At 57.9% G+C, this 17393-nt stretch overlaps 2 protein-coding genes across 2 annotated transcripts; both read right to left on the reverse strand.

Annotated features, from left to right (window-relative positions):
* Window positions 1-352: 352 nt before the first annotated feature.
* On the reverse strand, window positions 353-2180 carry PTGER1 (prostaglandin E receptor 1). Its single transcript, XM_065875056.1, has 2 exons — window positions 1221-2180; window positions 353-619 (listed from the first exon to the last, which is right to left on the reverse strand). The coding sequence occupies exons 1-2, from the start codon at window positions 2178-2180 to the stop codon at window positions 353-355; spliced, it is 1227 nt and encodes a 408-aa protein (XP_065731128.1).
* A 3632-nt stretch (window positions 2181-5812) lies between these two features.
* On the reverse strand, window positions 5813-9682 carry GIPC1 (GIPC PDZ domain containing family member 1). Its single transcript, XM_065874441.1, has 6 exons — window positions 9395-9682; window positions 8310-8495; window positions 8033-8213; window positions 7172-7284; window positions 6765-6846; window positions 5813-6624 (listed from the first exon to the last, which is right to left on the reverse strand). The coding sequence occupies exons 1-6, from the start codon at window positions 9680-9682 to the stop codon at window positions 6473-6475; spliced, it is 1002 nt and encodes a 333-aa protein (XP_065730513.1). The 3' UTR covers window positions 5813-6472.
* Window positions 9683-17393: the final 7711 nt, after the last annotated feature.

Consider the following 17393-nt stretch of genomic DNA (forward strand, 5'->3'; position numbering starts at 1 on the left):
CACAATGAGCGAATGGTTGCGGGAGTCACTCATGACGGCAGCAGGGGCGAAAAGCGGCCCCCAACCCTCCCACTCTGCTCCCAGCCGAGCCTCCGCCCCAAGACTGCGGCCACGGCGTTGTGCGCGTGCTCCTGCGACTCCGGCTCTGCGTCTCCACGCCCCCGCGTGGCTAGTCCCGGAACTGCACACCCCAGAGGCGTACACAGCACCTCTGCCGCTCCCGCGCGGCCGCTGCAGCCCCGACGGGACGCACCGCCCTGGGCTTGTCCGCAAAAAGCTTTTATTCCCCGAAGTCTCCGAGCTGCGGACCAGAGGCCGGCCCCGGGTGGTCTGGCTTAGCCGCCGGGCGCGCCTAGAAGTGACTGAGGCCACTGTGCCGGGAGCTGCGCAGCGAGTTGGCCTCCCAAGCGCTCCTCATTAGGCCCAGCCCCCCGGGGCTGCCCTTGGCACCTGCCCTTGAAGGCAGAAGGCGAAGCAGGTGGCGAAGCACAGCCCGGCGCAGCAAGATGTACACCCAGGGGTCCAGAATCTGGTTCCACGAGGCGAGGCGCACGGCCAAAAACAGCGGCTGCTGCAGGGAGCTGGAGCCCCAGCCCGCGATGGCCAGCACCACCAACACCTGTGGGAGAAGACAGTGTGAGCGGTGGGTGGTGTAAGAAAAGGGCACCGGCGAAGGGTAGGGCTGAGATGGATGGGAGAGTGTCTGAAGGTAAGGAGGCTGTGAGGATGGACGGAACGTCACGGGGAGGGTAAATGGGAATCTAATTGGGAAGGAGCTGTGGAGAGAGGGGAGAAGAAGTGGGAGCCTTAGAGACCGTGGCAGAAGCAAAGGCCTTCAGTGGGTGTGTGCTTGGGCAGGAAAGAAGTCCCAGGTATCCCAAAGGACAGGGGATTGAAGGGGAGAAGAGAAGAGGGGTGGTGATGGTGGAAGGAAGCTAGGGAATGGAAGTACTTAGGTGGGTGGGGTTGGAGGAGAACCTTGCCTGGGTCGGGTGAACTACAAAGACCCCAGGAAGGAGTAAGATACGGGGACTGGGAGGAGAAGTGGGACGTCAGAGGAAGAGGGCAAAGGGTGGACTCTGGCAGGTGGGGCCTCGAGGGGGCAGTGCCCTGGCTGGGTCAGAGAGAGAGGACCCAGGTATCCCAGGATGGAAAAGGGTGGGAGAGGTCACGGAGGGCGTGGGAGGGAGCAGGGTTGGAGGGGCATGTGCACCCCTCACCAGCAGGGGGCTCCAGCAGATGCACGACACCACCATGATGCCTACGAGCTGGCCCACCATCTCCACATCGTGGGCACGGGCTCGCCGCGCTGAGCCGCGGCCCAGGGAGCCGCCGGGGGCGGCGGAGGCCGGAGCGACGGACGAGGCGGACGAGGCGGACGAGGCAGAGGCCGGGCGGGGTCCGCGCCCTCCCCAGTGACGGCGGCTGTCGGGGCCTCCAGCCGGGAAGTGCCGTCGAGAGCGGCGGCACCAGCGGGCGCGCAGCAGGGCAAGGCCGCTGAGCGTGTTGCACACGAGCGCGGCGAGCAGCGAGGCCAAGCCGAGGCCGGCGAAAAGGCCGGCGAGCAACGACTGGCGCCAGCCTCCCGCCGGGCCCAGACCGATGAAGCACCATGTACCCGGGTACTGCAGCTCGTAGTGGCCCACGCGCGCCAATGGCAGCAGCGCCACGGCCAAGGCCACGGCGGCCAGCGCGGCCAAAGCCAACCGCGCTCGGGCCACCGAGACGCCGGCTGCGTGCAGCAGCGGCCGCGTGACGCCCACGCAGCGCTCCACGGCCATGCCGCAGCCCAGCAACAGCGGGCACAGGCCGAAAAAGACCATGCATCCGCCCAGGAAGTGGCAGGCGCCGCCGGCCGGCGAGCGCCCCGCCGCGTACAGGCGCAGCACCAGCGCACCCGGGATCACGTGGCCCACCAGGTCGGTGGCCAGCAGGCTGGCGACGAACAGCAGGAAGGTGGCTGCCGAGCGGCGGCGCCGCAGACGGCCCGCGACCTGCGCCAGCAGTGCCAGCGCCAGCACGTTGGACACGGCGCCCAGCGTCATGGAGAAGATGGGCAGCGCGGGCGACGCGCCCGCCAGGTCCGACAGCGGTCCGCCGGAGGCGTTGGAGGCCCCAGGTGCTGTACACGTGGTCGCCTCACCCGCCAGGCTCAGGTTGAGGGGCCCGCAAGGGATCATGTCAGGTGCCGGGGGTGGGGCTGGGGAGAGGAGAGGAGGGGAAGGTGAGGTTCCACCATTGGCCTGGGACCAGCTGGTGGTCCCATCTCAGATCATCAGGACCCATCTCACCCTCCATGGAGTTCTTCTATGGACCCTCTGTCCGTGGCAACTCCAAATGACTCTGGCTGCCCCATTCCTGATCCATTTGTCCTCTTCCTCTTACCAGCCCATCTCTTGCTCCAGGCCTGTCTTCCCTCATTGCCCTGTCCACCAGGGTCACCTGGCTTCAGCCTCACCTGTCTCTGACCCCACCTCTGGGCTTTACCCACCCACTTCTGACACCCACCTCCCATTCTGACAGCCAATTCCTGGCCCCCGGCCCCATCTGATACCCACTGACCCATTTCTTTCTTTCTGTTGTTTTTTTTTTTGTTTTTTTTTTTTGCGGTACGCGGGCCTCTCACTGTTGTGGCCTCTCCCGTTGCGGAGCACAGGCTCCGGACACGCAGGCCCAGAGGCCATGGCTCACGCGCCCAGCCGCTCCGCGGCACACGGGATCCTCCTGGACCGGGGCACGAACCCGTGTCCCCTGCATCGGCAGGCGGACTCCCAACCACTGTGCCACCAGGGAAGCCCCCCACTGACCCATTTCTAATCCCAGGGCACCATCTGACCCCACTGCCCCATCTTTGACCATCACTATGTCACCTTTACTCCAGTCCCATCCTAGATGCTCACAACCCCACCTCTGCCACCTTGGGCACATCTCTCCCCACCACACTGTCTCTTTCCCCAGGGCCACATCTCTGTTCCCATAAACCCATCTCTGTCCCCTTGGCCACATCTCTGTCCACACAGCCCTGTCCCTGTCCCCAGAGCCCCATCCTTGTCCCCCCACACTCCCATCTCTGAGCCCCATCGCTGTCTCTCACCCAGGCCCTACCTCTGCCCACTGCTGCCTCACCCTGGATGCCCACAGTTCCGCTCCTGCCAGCTTCATGTCCCTGCCCCAGAGGCCTCAAGGCTAACCCGTCACCACCCATTCCTTGATAGCCCCTGGTGAGGGCTGAGAGATCAGAACTGCCTGCTAGGTCATATGGGAAGGGAGGCTAGACAGACAGTAAGATCAACAGGGACAGAGAGATGGGCTGAGAGTCAAGGAACACGGGAAGGACAGGCTGGGGGAGCCATGGACCCATTCCTTTCACGCCTTCCTCCCCCACTGGAGATCCTCGTGCCCCAGCCTTCTTACCCGGAGCTGCCTGGGACGCAGGGTCCCCATCGCCTGCCGCTTGGTCCCTGCTGCTCCACTGCACCGGCTGCCCTGCTGCGCCCGAGCTCTCCGACAGGCCGCTCCCTCCCTCCCTCCCTCCCTCCCCGGGCGGCTCCTCGCTCCCAGCCTCCTCCCGCTGCCCGCTCCAGCCTCCAGGGGCCGTTCCACCCAGCGCACGCCTTCAGGGGACCTGGGGTGACAGACACCCCCTTTTTGTACTCCTGGCAATGGTCATGGGCCGCTCCCCAGGCCCCAGCTCCCCTGAGTAAGGGGGGGGCTCTGGGAAGTTGGCCTGGCCCCCGTGACCCGCTCCCACTGGTGGGGCGGGAGCAGCCCCATTCCCTCCCAGGCGTGGGCCTCTCGCCTACCTCATTAATAAAGCGGATAAAATCTAAACAGTGGAAAACGTGAGTGTCGCCCAGGGCAGTCTGGGGCGGCTTAGTGGTGCTACTACCCCCACCGGGGCCGCAAGGTTGGAGGGCTAGCCCTGCGTGGGGACAGCAGCACCCCCTTGCCCTGCCAGAACCTTCATGCATGTTGGGTGGGTGGCGGTGGGCAGTGCCCTGGGTGGACCAGCTTGGGTCATGCCCAGCCTGACCAGGAGATCCGCCCATTATTTACACAGGGGCTTAAAGCCTAGGCAAGTTCTGCAGCGAGTCAAACTCTGGGAGGGAAGAGGGAGGAGGCTGAAGCGGGGCAGGGGAACCAGGAAGATCGGTGACCAGTGGACTGTCTCCTAGATCCTGCTTTAGGATGTGATGAGCACACACACATCCCAAGCCAGAGACAGCCACACCTGTGGGCACTCAGCTGCATCCTCACCTCCTGCCCTGAGAAGTAGGATCGCATCCCTGAGCGGCACACACGGTCACACGCTCGAAGATACACAATCATATCCCTTAACACCCTGAGACCCCCCCCCACCGTCATGGCCTGTTCCCACCTCAGCAGCAGCCACGAGCCTTGGGGTCAGCCATTGTCACACTGAGACGGTCTCACCTCTAGCACCAGAGGTGGGCCCACAGTTACTGACGCTAACACCCTGAAATAGAGCCCCCTGTGAGAGAGACCATCACACCCCTTAGTGCTGGCAAATGTAGTCTCACGCAGCACCTTGAGCGGTGCACACAACTGTTACCACTGACACAGCCCCCAGCCACACCCCAATATCACCCAGAGATGCCCCCTAACAGTCCAAGACAGGCCCCACAGGTACACACCACATACACCCAAGACACAAGGAGTGGCACCCCCTGGACACCCCGAGATCTAGCCGGTCACCCCCGACCCTAGCAACAGCAACACCCAGAGGCACACATGCTGTCACACGGCCACACTCCACACAGAAGCCCTGCCAGTGACATCCACAAACACCCTGGAACGCGAAGACAGTCATCACACCCCATTCCCTCAACACAGTCACAAACCACCAACACTCTGAGACACAGTCCTACCTCCTCAACACCCAGACTCACACAGCCTCACCCCTTCACAACCAGAACTGTATATTAGCACAGACACACAAAGTGCCCACAGGTGCCCAGCGATGCCCAGAGTAACCCGTCCCAGCCCCCGTCCAGGTGGTCCTCCCCACTGCCCCCTCCCACGGCCCACTGCCTGCATGTTGGAAATGGTGAGCGGGCGGGCTTAGACCTCCCCTCTCAACTTGCCCCCAAACATTCCTGCGGGGACCTCTGGCCTGCTTCCCCCCACTTCAATCCTTGCCCTTCCCTCCAGGTCTGGCCAGGACGCCACCCCCCCCACCCCCGCCCTTCCCTGATCCCTGCCTTAATCCTTAAGGATGAAGCGGGTTGTCAAAACAAGCACATCCGGCGCAAAGTATGGCGCTCCACGGGCGCTGGCGGACCCCACATGTCCAGAGTCAGCTGAGGTCGGGGTGCATCGTGACTCCCCCCCCAGCCTCGGGGTGGGGTTCCTCTCCATCAACACACAGCGGGGCAGGCCTGAGACTCCATCTTAAGCCCACCCCATCTTTCTTTGTCCATGCCTCCTGGCCCTGGGGCTCTCCAAGGCCCTGGGGCTCTCCAAGGCCCTGGGGCTCTCCAGGGCACTGGGTTGGAGCAGGCAAGGACCCACAGCCTCCTGCCCACCGTTCGCATCAGGCCAGGAGTGGCAAGAGCCTTGTTCGAGAGAAAGCAAGATTTGCACCCTCAGCAGGCCGAGAAGCTCCAGCCTTGCCTGGAAGCCTGGTGGCTTGCAGCCAAGAGCTTCCTCAGGCGGAACGGGTGGGAGGGGGCGGGCGGCTGGGGCCAGCTCCTAATTCAATTTGGAGCCCAAAGAGGATGGATTTCAGCTGCTGCATTCTTTCCCAATCCCGGCCCACCCTCCTCTCCCATCCCAAAGCCGCCACACAGGTCCAACAGCAGATTCTTTATCTTCCAGACGGCAAATTCAGATATGAAAGCCCACCACCATCATCCCTCCTGCCCCTTCTGTCCGGGGCTGAGCTGAGGGAAACACAGGGGGGCAGGAGAGGGAGGGCGTCTGGGGGCTTCACAGCAGACTCATGTTTCAAATGCAGAGGTAACAGACTCCACAGTGGGGGCTCCTCTGGGGGGACGGAGGTGGCGCAGGGGGAGGGTATTATTGCGTTTGCTGAGGGGGACACCCCCCGTTCTGCATGCCCTGCGTCAGGAAACTAGGGAGGTCACGACCCCCAAACAGAACCCAAGGCCCCAGGGAGATAGAGGGACCAGTTTGGCAGCTGAGGCGGAAAGTACTGGGGGCTGGGGTGGCCGCCCAATCTGGCTGGTCCCTCCCCGCGCCTGACCCGGCTGAGGTAGGTGGGGAACAGGGCGGGGGTGGGGTGGGGGGCTGGGGACCCCAGCCAGGCTGGGAACTGTTGAGGGGGTGGTACCGATTGGAGGTGGAGAGGTCGGGCCCCACTTCCGCTCCGCATCATCTTCAGGCTACTGAGCTGGGCCCGAGCTGGACGCTGGGGTCCAGCCCATGGTGTCTCCACCACAGAGGCTCCCACCAGGCCTGGCCCAAGTCATCTCAAGGTCCAGCGGGAGGCCTAGTAGCGGCCAACCTTGGCATCCCCAATGGCTCCCCAGACGTCAAAGACAAACTCATCCGGGAAGGCGAAGTCACCAAGCCGTTCATCCAGGGCCTCAGCCAGCTCGTCCGGGTTCCTTTTGTCCTTTCCAAGCTCTACCATGGTGGCCGCTGCGGGGGTGGGGGTGGGGGGTGCGGCAGAATGGAGGCACAGATGACAGAGGTGCTCAGGGTGGACCCAGCCCCACAGGACCTAGAAGCTCCTTCCCCTAAACTCCACCCATCCCCAGACCCAGGCGCCGCCCACTCACCCAGCTCTGTGTCCCTGATGCCCATGTAACTCTCCAGCAGGTCATCCACCTTCTCAATGGCCTTCTCCTCAAAGGCTGAAGGCTGGGGGGCGGGAAGAGGGACAACAACATCATAATAATGTGAATATAATTGTAATTGTACTTACTAAGTGCCTTGTACAATTTTTACCACTTTCGGTATAGAAACACACAGTTCATCCTCGTGACAACCGTGAAAGTGTCAGTATCACTACCCCCATTTTACAGATTAGGAAACTGAGGTCCACTTGCCCAAGAAAGGTCCCAGAGCTGGGAGGTGGCAGAGGTGGGTTTGCATCCAGTGCCCAGAGCCCCTCAACTAAGAGGTGATGCGGCCGCCTATGAATTTCACAGGGAAGGGGGGCTGGGGCCCAGCTGGAACAACTCACCAGATCCTCTACTGTGGCAGGACCCCGGGATCGGAGCCGGAGGGTCCCTCGGCCAGTGCCCAGCTGGAGACCGGAGCCTGGGCGGCCACCCCCTGAACGCACACTGATCATGTCTGTGGGGGACAGGGAAGGGGTGAGGGCTGGAGAAGCCCAATTCCAGCATGTTCTGGGCAGGAACCCAGGCATCCCGGCCTCAGACAATCCTCCACCTTCTCCAAGCTTCTGTAGGCTTTGGGGGAATTGGAGGCTGAGGTGACCCCAGGAGGGCATGACTCCTGACTCAGGCTTGGCACAAGTATAGGAGGTGCAGCCAGGGGCTAGGAATGGAAAAGGCTGGAGGGGAGACTGGAGGGGGCCACTTCTGTTCCCAGGGCCTGAGGGACAGGAACGGGGTGGGTCCTGGGTCCCCAGCTGCTTTCCCCAAGGCCAAGGGGGTATAGCTGCTGGGCCACAGACCAGCCGTATCTGCCTGGGGAAGTGTGTCAGAGTCCCCCACCACCACCCCAGGGGCCTTGGGCCCATTCCTGAGAGTTAATGAAGCCAGACAAAAAAGGGGGGGTGCTGGCACTGGGCAGCCAAGCCTGGCTTCTTGCGGGGTGGGGAACTGGCCAGGGTTGGGGGCGCTTGGCTGGGCTAATGGCTCCTGGAAGCTGGGTGTGTGGGCAGCTTCCTCCTTGCCTCCATCCTCCTCCCAGGCTGGGCGGAGAGCCAGCAGCCCCTCCCCAGGGCAGGGTGGAGCTGCCCCCACCCCCTTTCCACTGTGACCCACTGGGCTTGAGCACCACCTGCTGGTGGCCCTTGGCACTGCAACCAGGGCCCAAGTGAAGGGACCCATCCAGGCTGCAGGAGACAGCTCCTCACCAAAGGCCTTTCGGGGCTCTGTGAGCTTCAGCGTGAAGGTGCGGCCCCGGGGCAGCTCCTTGAGCAGCCGGGCCACCTCGTAGTGCCGGCAGCCCAGCAGGCTCTGTCCGTTGATGGCCTCGATCATGTCACCCACGCTGATGAGCTGGATGTGGTCAATCACGCTGCCCTCCTTAATGCGCTGTGGGGAAAGGAGCTGTCAGCCCTTGTGGCTCTGCTGTTGGGTCCTATGGGTAGGCCTTACCCTCAGGACTCTGGGTGCCCCACTCCCAGGCACCTTGATGAAGGCATAGCCAGCCCCGTTGTCTGTGATGGTGAGCCCCAACGCTTCCTCCGACTTGAACACCTCCACTTCCTTGCGCTGCCCCTTGACGTGGGCGAAGATGAAGTCCTCCAGCCCGATCTGGCCCCCCAGGAGCTTGTCCATGTCCACTTTGTGGGTGTTGAGGGTGCAGAACATCACCTACAGGGGTGGGAGATATTCAACCCTCGCCTCCTTCCTGTGCCCTTTGCTAATCGCCACCTGAGGGGGAAGCGAGGAGAGTTGGGAAAGGCCTGGGGGTCCCCATCACAGTGTCTGACCACCCCAGAGCCAGGGCAGGGCCCCACTAGGGCTGGGTTTCTGTTCTAGCAAAAACTCCCTGCTGTTTCCAGGGTACAGAGCCTGGCACACAGTGGGTGCTCAGAAAATGCTTGTGGAATGAATGAAGGGGCACAGATACCCATCCTGCCTACTGAGACCCCTGCATCTACTTCCTGCTCAGTCCCACTGTCACCTTCCTTGCTTCCCATCCTTTGGCACCCAAAGTCCTTGGGGTGGGACCTCCCAGTGAATCATGGAGAAGTGAATGTTGCACCTGACCTCCAGTCCCCACAATCCGCTGGGCTGCAAACCTCTCAATGTATGATGGGAATGTAGCATCCAGCCCTGGCCCTCCATTCTCACAATCCACTGGGGCAGAGGCCTCCCAGTGCCTGATGGGGATTCAGCATCCAGTCCTGATCTCCAGTTCCCCACAATACATTGGGCTGCAGGTCTCCCAATGCCTGATAGGAACTCAGCATCCAGCTGTGGCCACCCGCCCCCACAATCCCCTGCGGCACAGGCCTCTCAATGCCTGATGGGAATGCCGCCTCCGCCTGTGGCCTCCAGTTCGCCACAAACCAATGGGGTACAGGCCTCCCAATGCCTGATGAAATTCAGCATCCAGCCCTGGCCTCCAGTTCCCCATAATTCACTGGGGTAAGACCTCAGTATCTGCAGCTTCACCACCTGAGCCACAGCTCACAAACAGGATGCACGCTCAGGCTTCTCTCTAGCTCACCATCAGGGACCCTGGTGCCCGGCTCCCTAGTGGGTACCTCAGCAGCTGGCAGCCGGAAGGCCTCAGCAATCTTGCCGTACAGCTCCTTGACGTTGGTGAAGCCCTCGATGCGGCCAGTGGGGCTGCCATGGGCCAGCTGGGTGTGGAACACAAGGCGGGGCCGCAGGGCAGGGGGAGGGGGGGGCAAGCCCATTTGGGGGGCCCCTGCCCCACCTCCGCCCAGGGGCCCCGGCTCCCCCACACCCAGCCCACCACGGCCTGGCTCTGCCTCCTCATTTTCCACCAGAGGCGGTGCCTTTTTCCGCCGCCCCAGTCCCAGCGGCATGAGCAGCGAGAAGAGAGGGCACGCCCAGGAGATCTGCAGGACAGGAAAAGGGGCTCAGGGCCTGGGCAGTGGCCTCGGGCCGCCTCGCCCCTACAGGTCCAATGAAACATTTAGAGAACAGACTGGCCTCAGTTCGAAATCCGGTCCCAGCTCAGAGCCAGGCAAAGCAAGATGATTGGCCAAAGGAAACCCAGAAGACATGCCCCATATAAGCGATTCAAACTACCACGAAGGCACAACTCTCTCTGAGTCCGCCCGTGTGTACCTATTTACACGTACTCTTTTTCCTCCTAATAAACACTTTACTTGTTTCACTTAAAAAAAAAAAAAAATCCGGGGGCTTCCCTGGTGGCGCAGTGGTTGAGGGTCCGCCTGCCGATGCAGGGGACACGGGTTCGTGCCCCGGTCCGGGAAGATCCCACATGACACGGAGCGGCTGGGCCCGTGAGCCATGGCCGCTGGGCCTGTGCGTCCGGAGCCTGTGCTCCGCAACGGGAGAGGCCACAACAGTGAGAGGCCCGCGTACCGCAAAAAAAAAAAAAAAAAAAAAAAATCCGGTCTCAGCATTTGCACAGAAGTAATAATATCAGCTAATATCTATCATAACCCGATGCTAACTGCTCTGTATCTTAACCCTCACACCACATCATGGGGACCATATTATCACCCCCACGATGTGATTATGTGATATACCGTAATATGTGATTATGCCCATTTAACAGATGCGAAAATGGAAACTCACAGCCTACATTTTCCCTTTTTGGTTCTACTGGTCACAGTCATTAATGCTGTGTGCTAAAAATTTCTGACTCCCCCCTTCAAAGCATGTAGGCAGATGGCACTTACTGGCCTCCTTGTGACTGGACAGGCATGTGACCAGTACTGGCCAGTGAGTTGTGAGAGGAAGTGACACATGACATTTCTAGGCTGAAGCATTTCATTACTGGAGCAAGAGCCTCCAGAAGTCCCTTTCTCCTGGTAGGGTGACCAGCCTCATTTGATGTGGTGGTGGCCCCATCAGGCCAGGCTCTGAGTGATGACAATGAATGGAACCCCCCGCTGAGCTGCAATGGACATGTAGCAGGAACAAAAAATAAACCTTTGTTGAGTTTGGCCACTAAGATTTTGGAGATGTTTGTTATTGCAGCAAAACCTGTCCTGACTGACACACTTTTCTCTTTCCTCTCCCTCTACTCTCTTTCTTTCTTTCTTTCTCCCTCCCTCCCTTCTAACGAATGTTTTGGGCACTTACTATATTCCATGCACCAATATGGATATTGCCTTCAATAAGACAAGCAAGGTTCCACATTTCCTTACCCGGAGTAAATAAGGAGCCTCTGATGAATGGTTAATGGACGAAGAAAACAACCCTATATGGATAAATCCTGAGAGTTTACAAATACACATACATACGTATGTGTATATATATAATATGCGTATGTGTTTAAGGAGATACATACACGTGTGTGTATGTTTTAAAAAGCTTTAATTAGGGAATTCCCTAGCAGTCCAGTGGTTAGGACTCAGCCCTTTCACTGCCGGGCCTGGGTTTAATCCCTGGTTGGGGAACTAAGATCCTGCAAGCTGCATGGCACAGCCAAAAAAAAAAAAAAAAAAAAAAAATCTTTAATTAATTATAATTCAGACTTCCCTGGTGGCACATTGGTTAAGAATCTGCCTGCCAATGCAGGGGACATGGATTCGAGCCCTGGGCTGGGAAGATCCCACATCCCGCGGAGCAGCTAAGCCCGTGTGCCACAGCTACTGAGCCTGTGCTCTAGAGCCCATGAGCTATAACTACTGGAGCCCACAATGAGAAGCCTGCACACTGTAACGAAGAGTAGGCCCTGCTCGCCACAACTAGAGAAAGCCCACACGCAGCAACGAAGACCCAACACAGCCAAAAATAAATTAATTAATCAATTAATGCTATGAAGACAATAAAACAAGACAAGTTCTACAGACAAGGTCAGGGAGGGCCTCCCTGAGAAGGTGAGGATGAATCTGAGACTTGAAAGACAGGAAGAAGGAAGAAATATCCATAGGAGGATATGAGGCAAGAACATTCGGGCAGAGAGAACAGCCAGTGCAAAGGCCCTGAGGTGGGGATGGATGTGCTTGGCATGTTTGAGGAACAGCAAGGAGGCAGATGTGGTTGGATCAGAGTAAGGGGGACAACAGGAAAAGGTGAGGGCAGAGAAGTAACAGGCAGACTGTGCAGGGCCCTGTAGGCCAGAGGGAGAACTTGGGCTTTTGGTCTGAGTGAGGTGGCAGTCAGAGGGGGGTTCTGAGCAGACTCACAGATCAGCTGGAGACCAGTGTGGTTGATTGGAGTGAAGTGAGCAATGGGAGAACACGAAGACGGCAGGTAAAAGAGGTGACTCGGGGTGGGGGGTGGGCCTTGCAGGCTGGGAAAGAGTCCAGATTTAATTTTTAAGACACATGTCCAAAGTCACAGAAGCTGGCTGCACCCTCAGGTCTGATTCCCAAGCCCAAGTTCGTCACTGTGACGCTGTCCCATAAGTGACTCAATCTCTCTGGGCCTCAGATGCCTGGTCTGCAAATGGGGACGTTCCATCCGCCTGGTTGTGATGAGGATCAAATTATGCCAAATTATCTTTTTCTGTGTAAAGGGGACTTTCTGCTCCTCTTCCAGGGGGCCGTCCTGGATTCAGATGAGCCCCAGGGCTGCACCATCCTCATTCATTCATTCATTCATCTGTTCTCCAACACCTCCTCTCCTCATTCATTCATTCATCTGTTCTCCAACACCTCCTCTAATATCACTGATCCAGCCCCATCAGCACTCACCTAGATCAGCGCAGTTGCCTTCTCTGTGTCTCCCAGCTTCCACCCTTGCCCCCAACAGTCTCTTGTCAATCCAGCAGCCAGAGTGATACTGTAAAACATAACTCATATCACATCTGTCCTCTCCTCCAACCCCTCCCAGGGCTCCTACCTCACCTGGAGTAAAAGTCAATGTCCTCCCCTTGGCCCACAGGCCCCAAATGATCTGCCCACATTACCTGCATGCCCTCATCTCCTCCCACTTTCCCCCAGCTCATTCCCTCCAGCCACATGGGTCTCCTCCCTGTTCCTTCAACACACTAGGCGAAGTTCAGCCTCAGGGCCTTTGCACTGGCTGTGCCCTCTGGTATCCACACAACTCACTCTCTCACCTCTTTCAGGTGGAAAACATCATATTTCATTCATTTAGCTTGTTCATTGTCTGTTTTCTGAAAGGGCAGGGAACTCTGCCTGTCTTATTCATTCTTCTCTTCTTAGTGCAGAAAACAGTGCTTGGCATATAGCAGCTGCTTAATAAATATTTGTGGAATGGATGAACGAATGATCCTAATATTCACCAGCCCACCAGTCTCTGTGCCCAGCTTCTCTGCAGCTCTGGGGAGCCACAGAAGCACAGGCTGTAACGTCTGCCCTCAGTAGGGTCTTGTCTCCCTGGCAAAAGTACGAGTCCTACCTCTGTAGTCCCTCATCCCTTGCTTCCCAGCATAATTCTGGACAGAATAAGTGCTTCATTTAGCAACGAAGATATTGTCATTTTGTTTTTCACTCCCCTCCTAATCAACGATGCTAAATGACTTTTAATACATTTATTAGCCATTTGGATTTGCCCTTCTGTGAACTGCCTGTTTAAGTCTTTACCCATTTTTTAAAACTGCGTTTTTTTGGGGTTGTTTTTTTTTTGCCACGCTGCATGGCTTGTGGAATCTTAGTTCTCTGATCAGGGACTGAATCTGTTTTTAACTGCAATGCAATCTATATGTTCTAGATACTAGAAATAAAATAATTCTGAATGAATAAACCAGTACTGCTCTGTCAAGTTATTTTACTACACTCAATGATGCTACCAAAACAAAATCAAAAACACCCAAAAAAACTCCCCCACACCAGCACCTCCTCTGGTTCCCCTCCAACCACCCCCCATACATCTTAGCAGAATGCTAAGAACATAAATCTGAAACCTGGATTTGCCACTTACTACCTGTGTGACTTTGGGCAAGTGTCTTAACCTCTCTGAGTTCCAAGGAAATCATACATGTGCTTGGAACAGTTCCTGGCACACAATAGGAGTTCCATAAATGCTGGTGACAATTACTACTATTTCCATCTGTATCATCTTTCAGTCAGTTGCCAAGATTCAAACTCCCTCCTTTCCCCAGGGTCCCTACATCCTGATCACCAATTCCCGACATCCTTACTCTGCCTACACTTGATGCCCTGGTTCATGCTGGCTTCGTGTCCTCACCTGGGAGAGGGTAATAATGGTGGTGAGGAAAGTGGGTGATTAATGAATTTGCTTTCCAGGCCAGAAGAAGCACAGTAGTGTGGGTTCAACTCTCACCCCTGTTACTTACCAGCTGTGTGGCTGTGGGGAAGTCACTTCACTTGATGGGGCCTCAGTTTCCTCATCTGAAAAACGGGCAGAATTCCTGTCTCTCAGAGTGCTTATGGGAATCCAAAGAGATTATGCAAGTAACTCAATTATCACTTTGCCTGACGTCAATCTAAGGAAGTTGTTATTATTATTGTCATTATTGCTTCTTCCCTTGCCCTGCCCAGGAACATCCCGGTCCTCTCTGCCTGCCAAGGCCTACTCAAGGCCACCTCATCCAGGAAGCCTCCCCAGCTTGCCCCAGCCTGCTGGAACCGGCCCTGTGGTCCAAACTACTCAGGCCCATGAACTTGATTACATGTTGCCCTGGCAGAACTCTTGTCTTCCAGTCTTAGGTTGTTATTTAACTTCATGTCTCTATTTTAAAACATAAACCAGATAGCGTCACTCCCCAGCCTCAAATCTTACAACGGTTTCCCACCTGATGGAGGAAACCCCCAGACCCCTGCAGAATCACCACTTTGGGTCCTCTCCTGCCCCAGGCACACCATGCCAAGATTGGTCCATCCTCAGAGCCTTTGCCTTGGCTGTGCCCCCTGCCTGATCTTTACAAGGCTGGCTTCTTTCTGTCATTCAGATCTCGGCTCCAAAGTTCCCTCCTCTGAGATTCCCCCTTTGCCCACAGATTCTACCATGCCACTCCTTCATATTCTATTCATAACATTTATCACCCTCTGCAAGTATTTTCTTTATTTACTTGTTAACTTGTTTGTTGCCTGTTTCCCCCCCCCCCCATTAGAATGGCAGCTTCCCAAGAGCAGGGATTTTTGTTGTGTTCACTATTGTATCCTCTGTGCCAAGAACAGTACCTGACACATAGTTGGTGCTTAATAAATATGTGTAGAATGAATGAATGTGTCTTATGCCCTCATTCTGACTACTCTCTGAGTTCCCCTATCCTCAGAACATGCCCACTGTAGACCTGCTAACTGCCACCTCCCCACCACATTCCCAGTCTCCCCTCATACCTGAACACAGGTACGGAGAAAAGGAGTTTCAGCCCCGGGCATCGAGCAGGTTGGCTACAATCCCAGCATCCCCACCCTCTCTTCCCTGGGAAGGGCCTGAAACTCAACAAGCTCACAGCCATACAGAGTTGCAGTGAGGGGAGCAAAAAGTGGGGAAGGGGGTTCCTGGGAGCTCACAAAAGCTGGCGGGGGGACACCACGCCCAGGCTCCTCTTTCAGCGGGGTATTGCTTGAGAGAGGAGGGCAGGAGGGCCTCTGAATCAGTCTTGAAAAACCGGCTCCTGGGTGTTTCCAGGGAGAACGCCTACCGTCCTGGGCCCAGGCTTACCAGGGGGGCCCAAGAGGCACAGAACCTGGACCCCTGCCTATCTCTCTCGCAGATGTCACTCTCTTCTCAGGACCCAGGTATTCTGGCCTTGCCTTTCCAGCTCAGAGCACAAGGGTCATGGGGACAGCTTCCTGTCTGAGCAGCTGGTGAGAGCAAAGACCAGCAGGTGTGCCCCAGATGGCGTGTCTGGCTGGAGGGAGTGGAATGGAAGGAGCTGGTCAGAAACACCTGAGCTTTGGAGCCACCGGGCATCTCGTATAGTGGTGGAGACTCCAGTTCTGGACTCTGAGGCGTGGGTTTGAGTCCCAGATCTGCCACTTACTCGCTGTGGGACCTTGGGCAAGTCACTCCACCTCTCTGGGTCTGCTGCTTCAGCTCTGAAAGAAGTAACAGCACCTTCCATGAGGTATTGAGAATCAATGATAAATATGTGGCAAATACCTGACACGGAAGTGTTCAATAAATGCTAGTCGGGGTGATTTTTTCATTATTATCTTCGGAACCTCGGTCCTCCCAAGGTCCCCCTAGGCCCTGGAGGATTGGGACTGGGCCAGCTTCGGGGAGTTGCCCGGGCAGGGCTCAGAAATACTGATCCTGAGCCTGTCCCCGCCGGGATGGGAACTGTCCAGAGGTGCAGGGGGCTGAGGTGCGGCTGGAGACCCCATCCCGGCGGCGGGAGGCGTTTACCCCTGCCCCCAGCGGGAAGGCAGGCGGCCCTCTGGGAAGGGGCCTCGGGCATCCCCCCGCTCAGCCTAGACGTCCAGCCGCGTCCATGGGGCCGGCCCCATACCGCAGAATCGGCCGGATCCCCGCCGGTCCGCGATCCCGCGGGTCCGCGCCGGGATCCCCCAAGCGGCCGCGATGCGCCCCGCCCGCGCGTGACACTCACCTGCGGCGCCGCCGCTACCGCCCTGTGAGCGCCGGGTTCGGCCCTCCGCAAACTCAGGCCGGGGCCTCTCCCTCAGCCACAACCGGGGGGCGGGGCCAGGGCTCGCGTCCGGTCAATCAGGAGCGGCCGCCCGGCGCTCGCGGCCAATCCGCTCCAAGCCGCGCCGCCCCGCCCCGGGGGACCCGAAGGAAACATTCCAGAGGGATCCCTGCTCTTCGTGACACCTCCCCCGCGCCGCGGGGCGTTGGACCTTCCCGCCCCTCCTAAGCCGCGGCGGGCTGTACCACCGCAAGTCTGCGGAGGGGGGAGCTGCGGCTGGGGCCGGGCCAATCTCGGGGAAGGAAGGAGGCCAGCGGCCAATGGGAAGCTGGAGCCCCTTGACCACGTGCTGTTGGCTGGGTGTCCGTGTGGGGTGCCCTGGGTGGTAAGAGGGCGGGAGGCTGGTCGTGGGAGTCAGCTGACCGAGGCTGAGTTTCGGGGAGGGGATGCAAACTCCCAAAGTCCAGAAAAACGGACCCTTTAGGAGACCCTGGAGGGGGCCAAGGGCAGCCCCCAATCCAGCCCTCTGCCTGGCCTGCACATGCCCCAGCCTGGCCGTCCTCGGGGCGGTAAAAAGATGCATTCATTCTGGGCGGGCGGGGGACTGAGATGAATAGGGAGGGTCCCGAGTGTCCCTGCGTCCTGGATGGACAATGGACAAGGGCATTCATTCATTCATTCGCTCATCAAATATTTAATGTGCCCCTGCTCCGTGCCAGGCTCTGTCCTATCTCTACAGACACATCGACGAATAAGCTGACTGAATGTGTTCCTGGTACAGGGAACAGGGCGTTTAAAGGCTTGGAGGTCGGACAGAGCGATACAGCACACTTTAGGAGAGTACAATATCGTAGGAACTAGCAAAGCAGCTAGCAAAGCACCTTTCGGGTGCAATGGAACGGAAAACAAGGGCAAGATAGCCCGTTCGCTTGCTGGCTGACCAGCGAATATTTATTGAGCACATACTAAGTGCTAGATTACAAAGGGTGCCCAGCCAACCCAAGCCTCTGCCCTCAGGGAGCTGACTTTCATGAGCCTATTACATCTCTGTTCCCGCTCCCCGCAACCTC

Source organism: Phocoena phocoena, chromosome 3, assembly GCF_963924675.1.
Source record: "Phocoena phocoena chromosome 3, mPhoPho1.1, whole genome shotgun sequence".
In the NCBI taxonomy this organism is placed as follows: domain Eukaryota; kingdom Metazoa; phylum Chordata; class Mammalia; order Artiodactyla; family Phocoenidae; genus Phocoena; species Phocoena phocoena.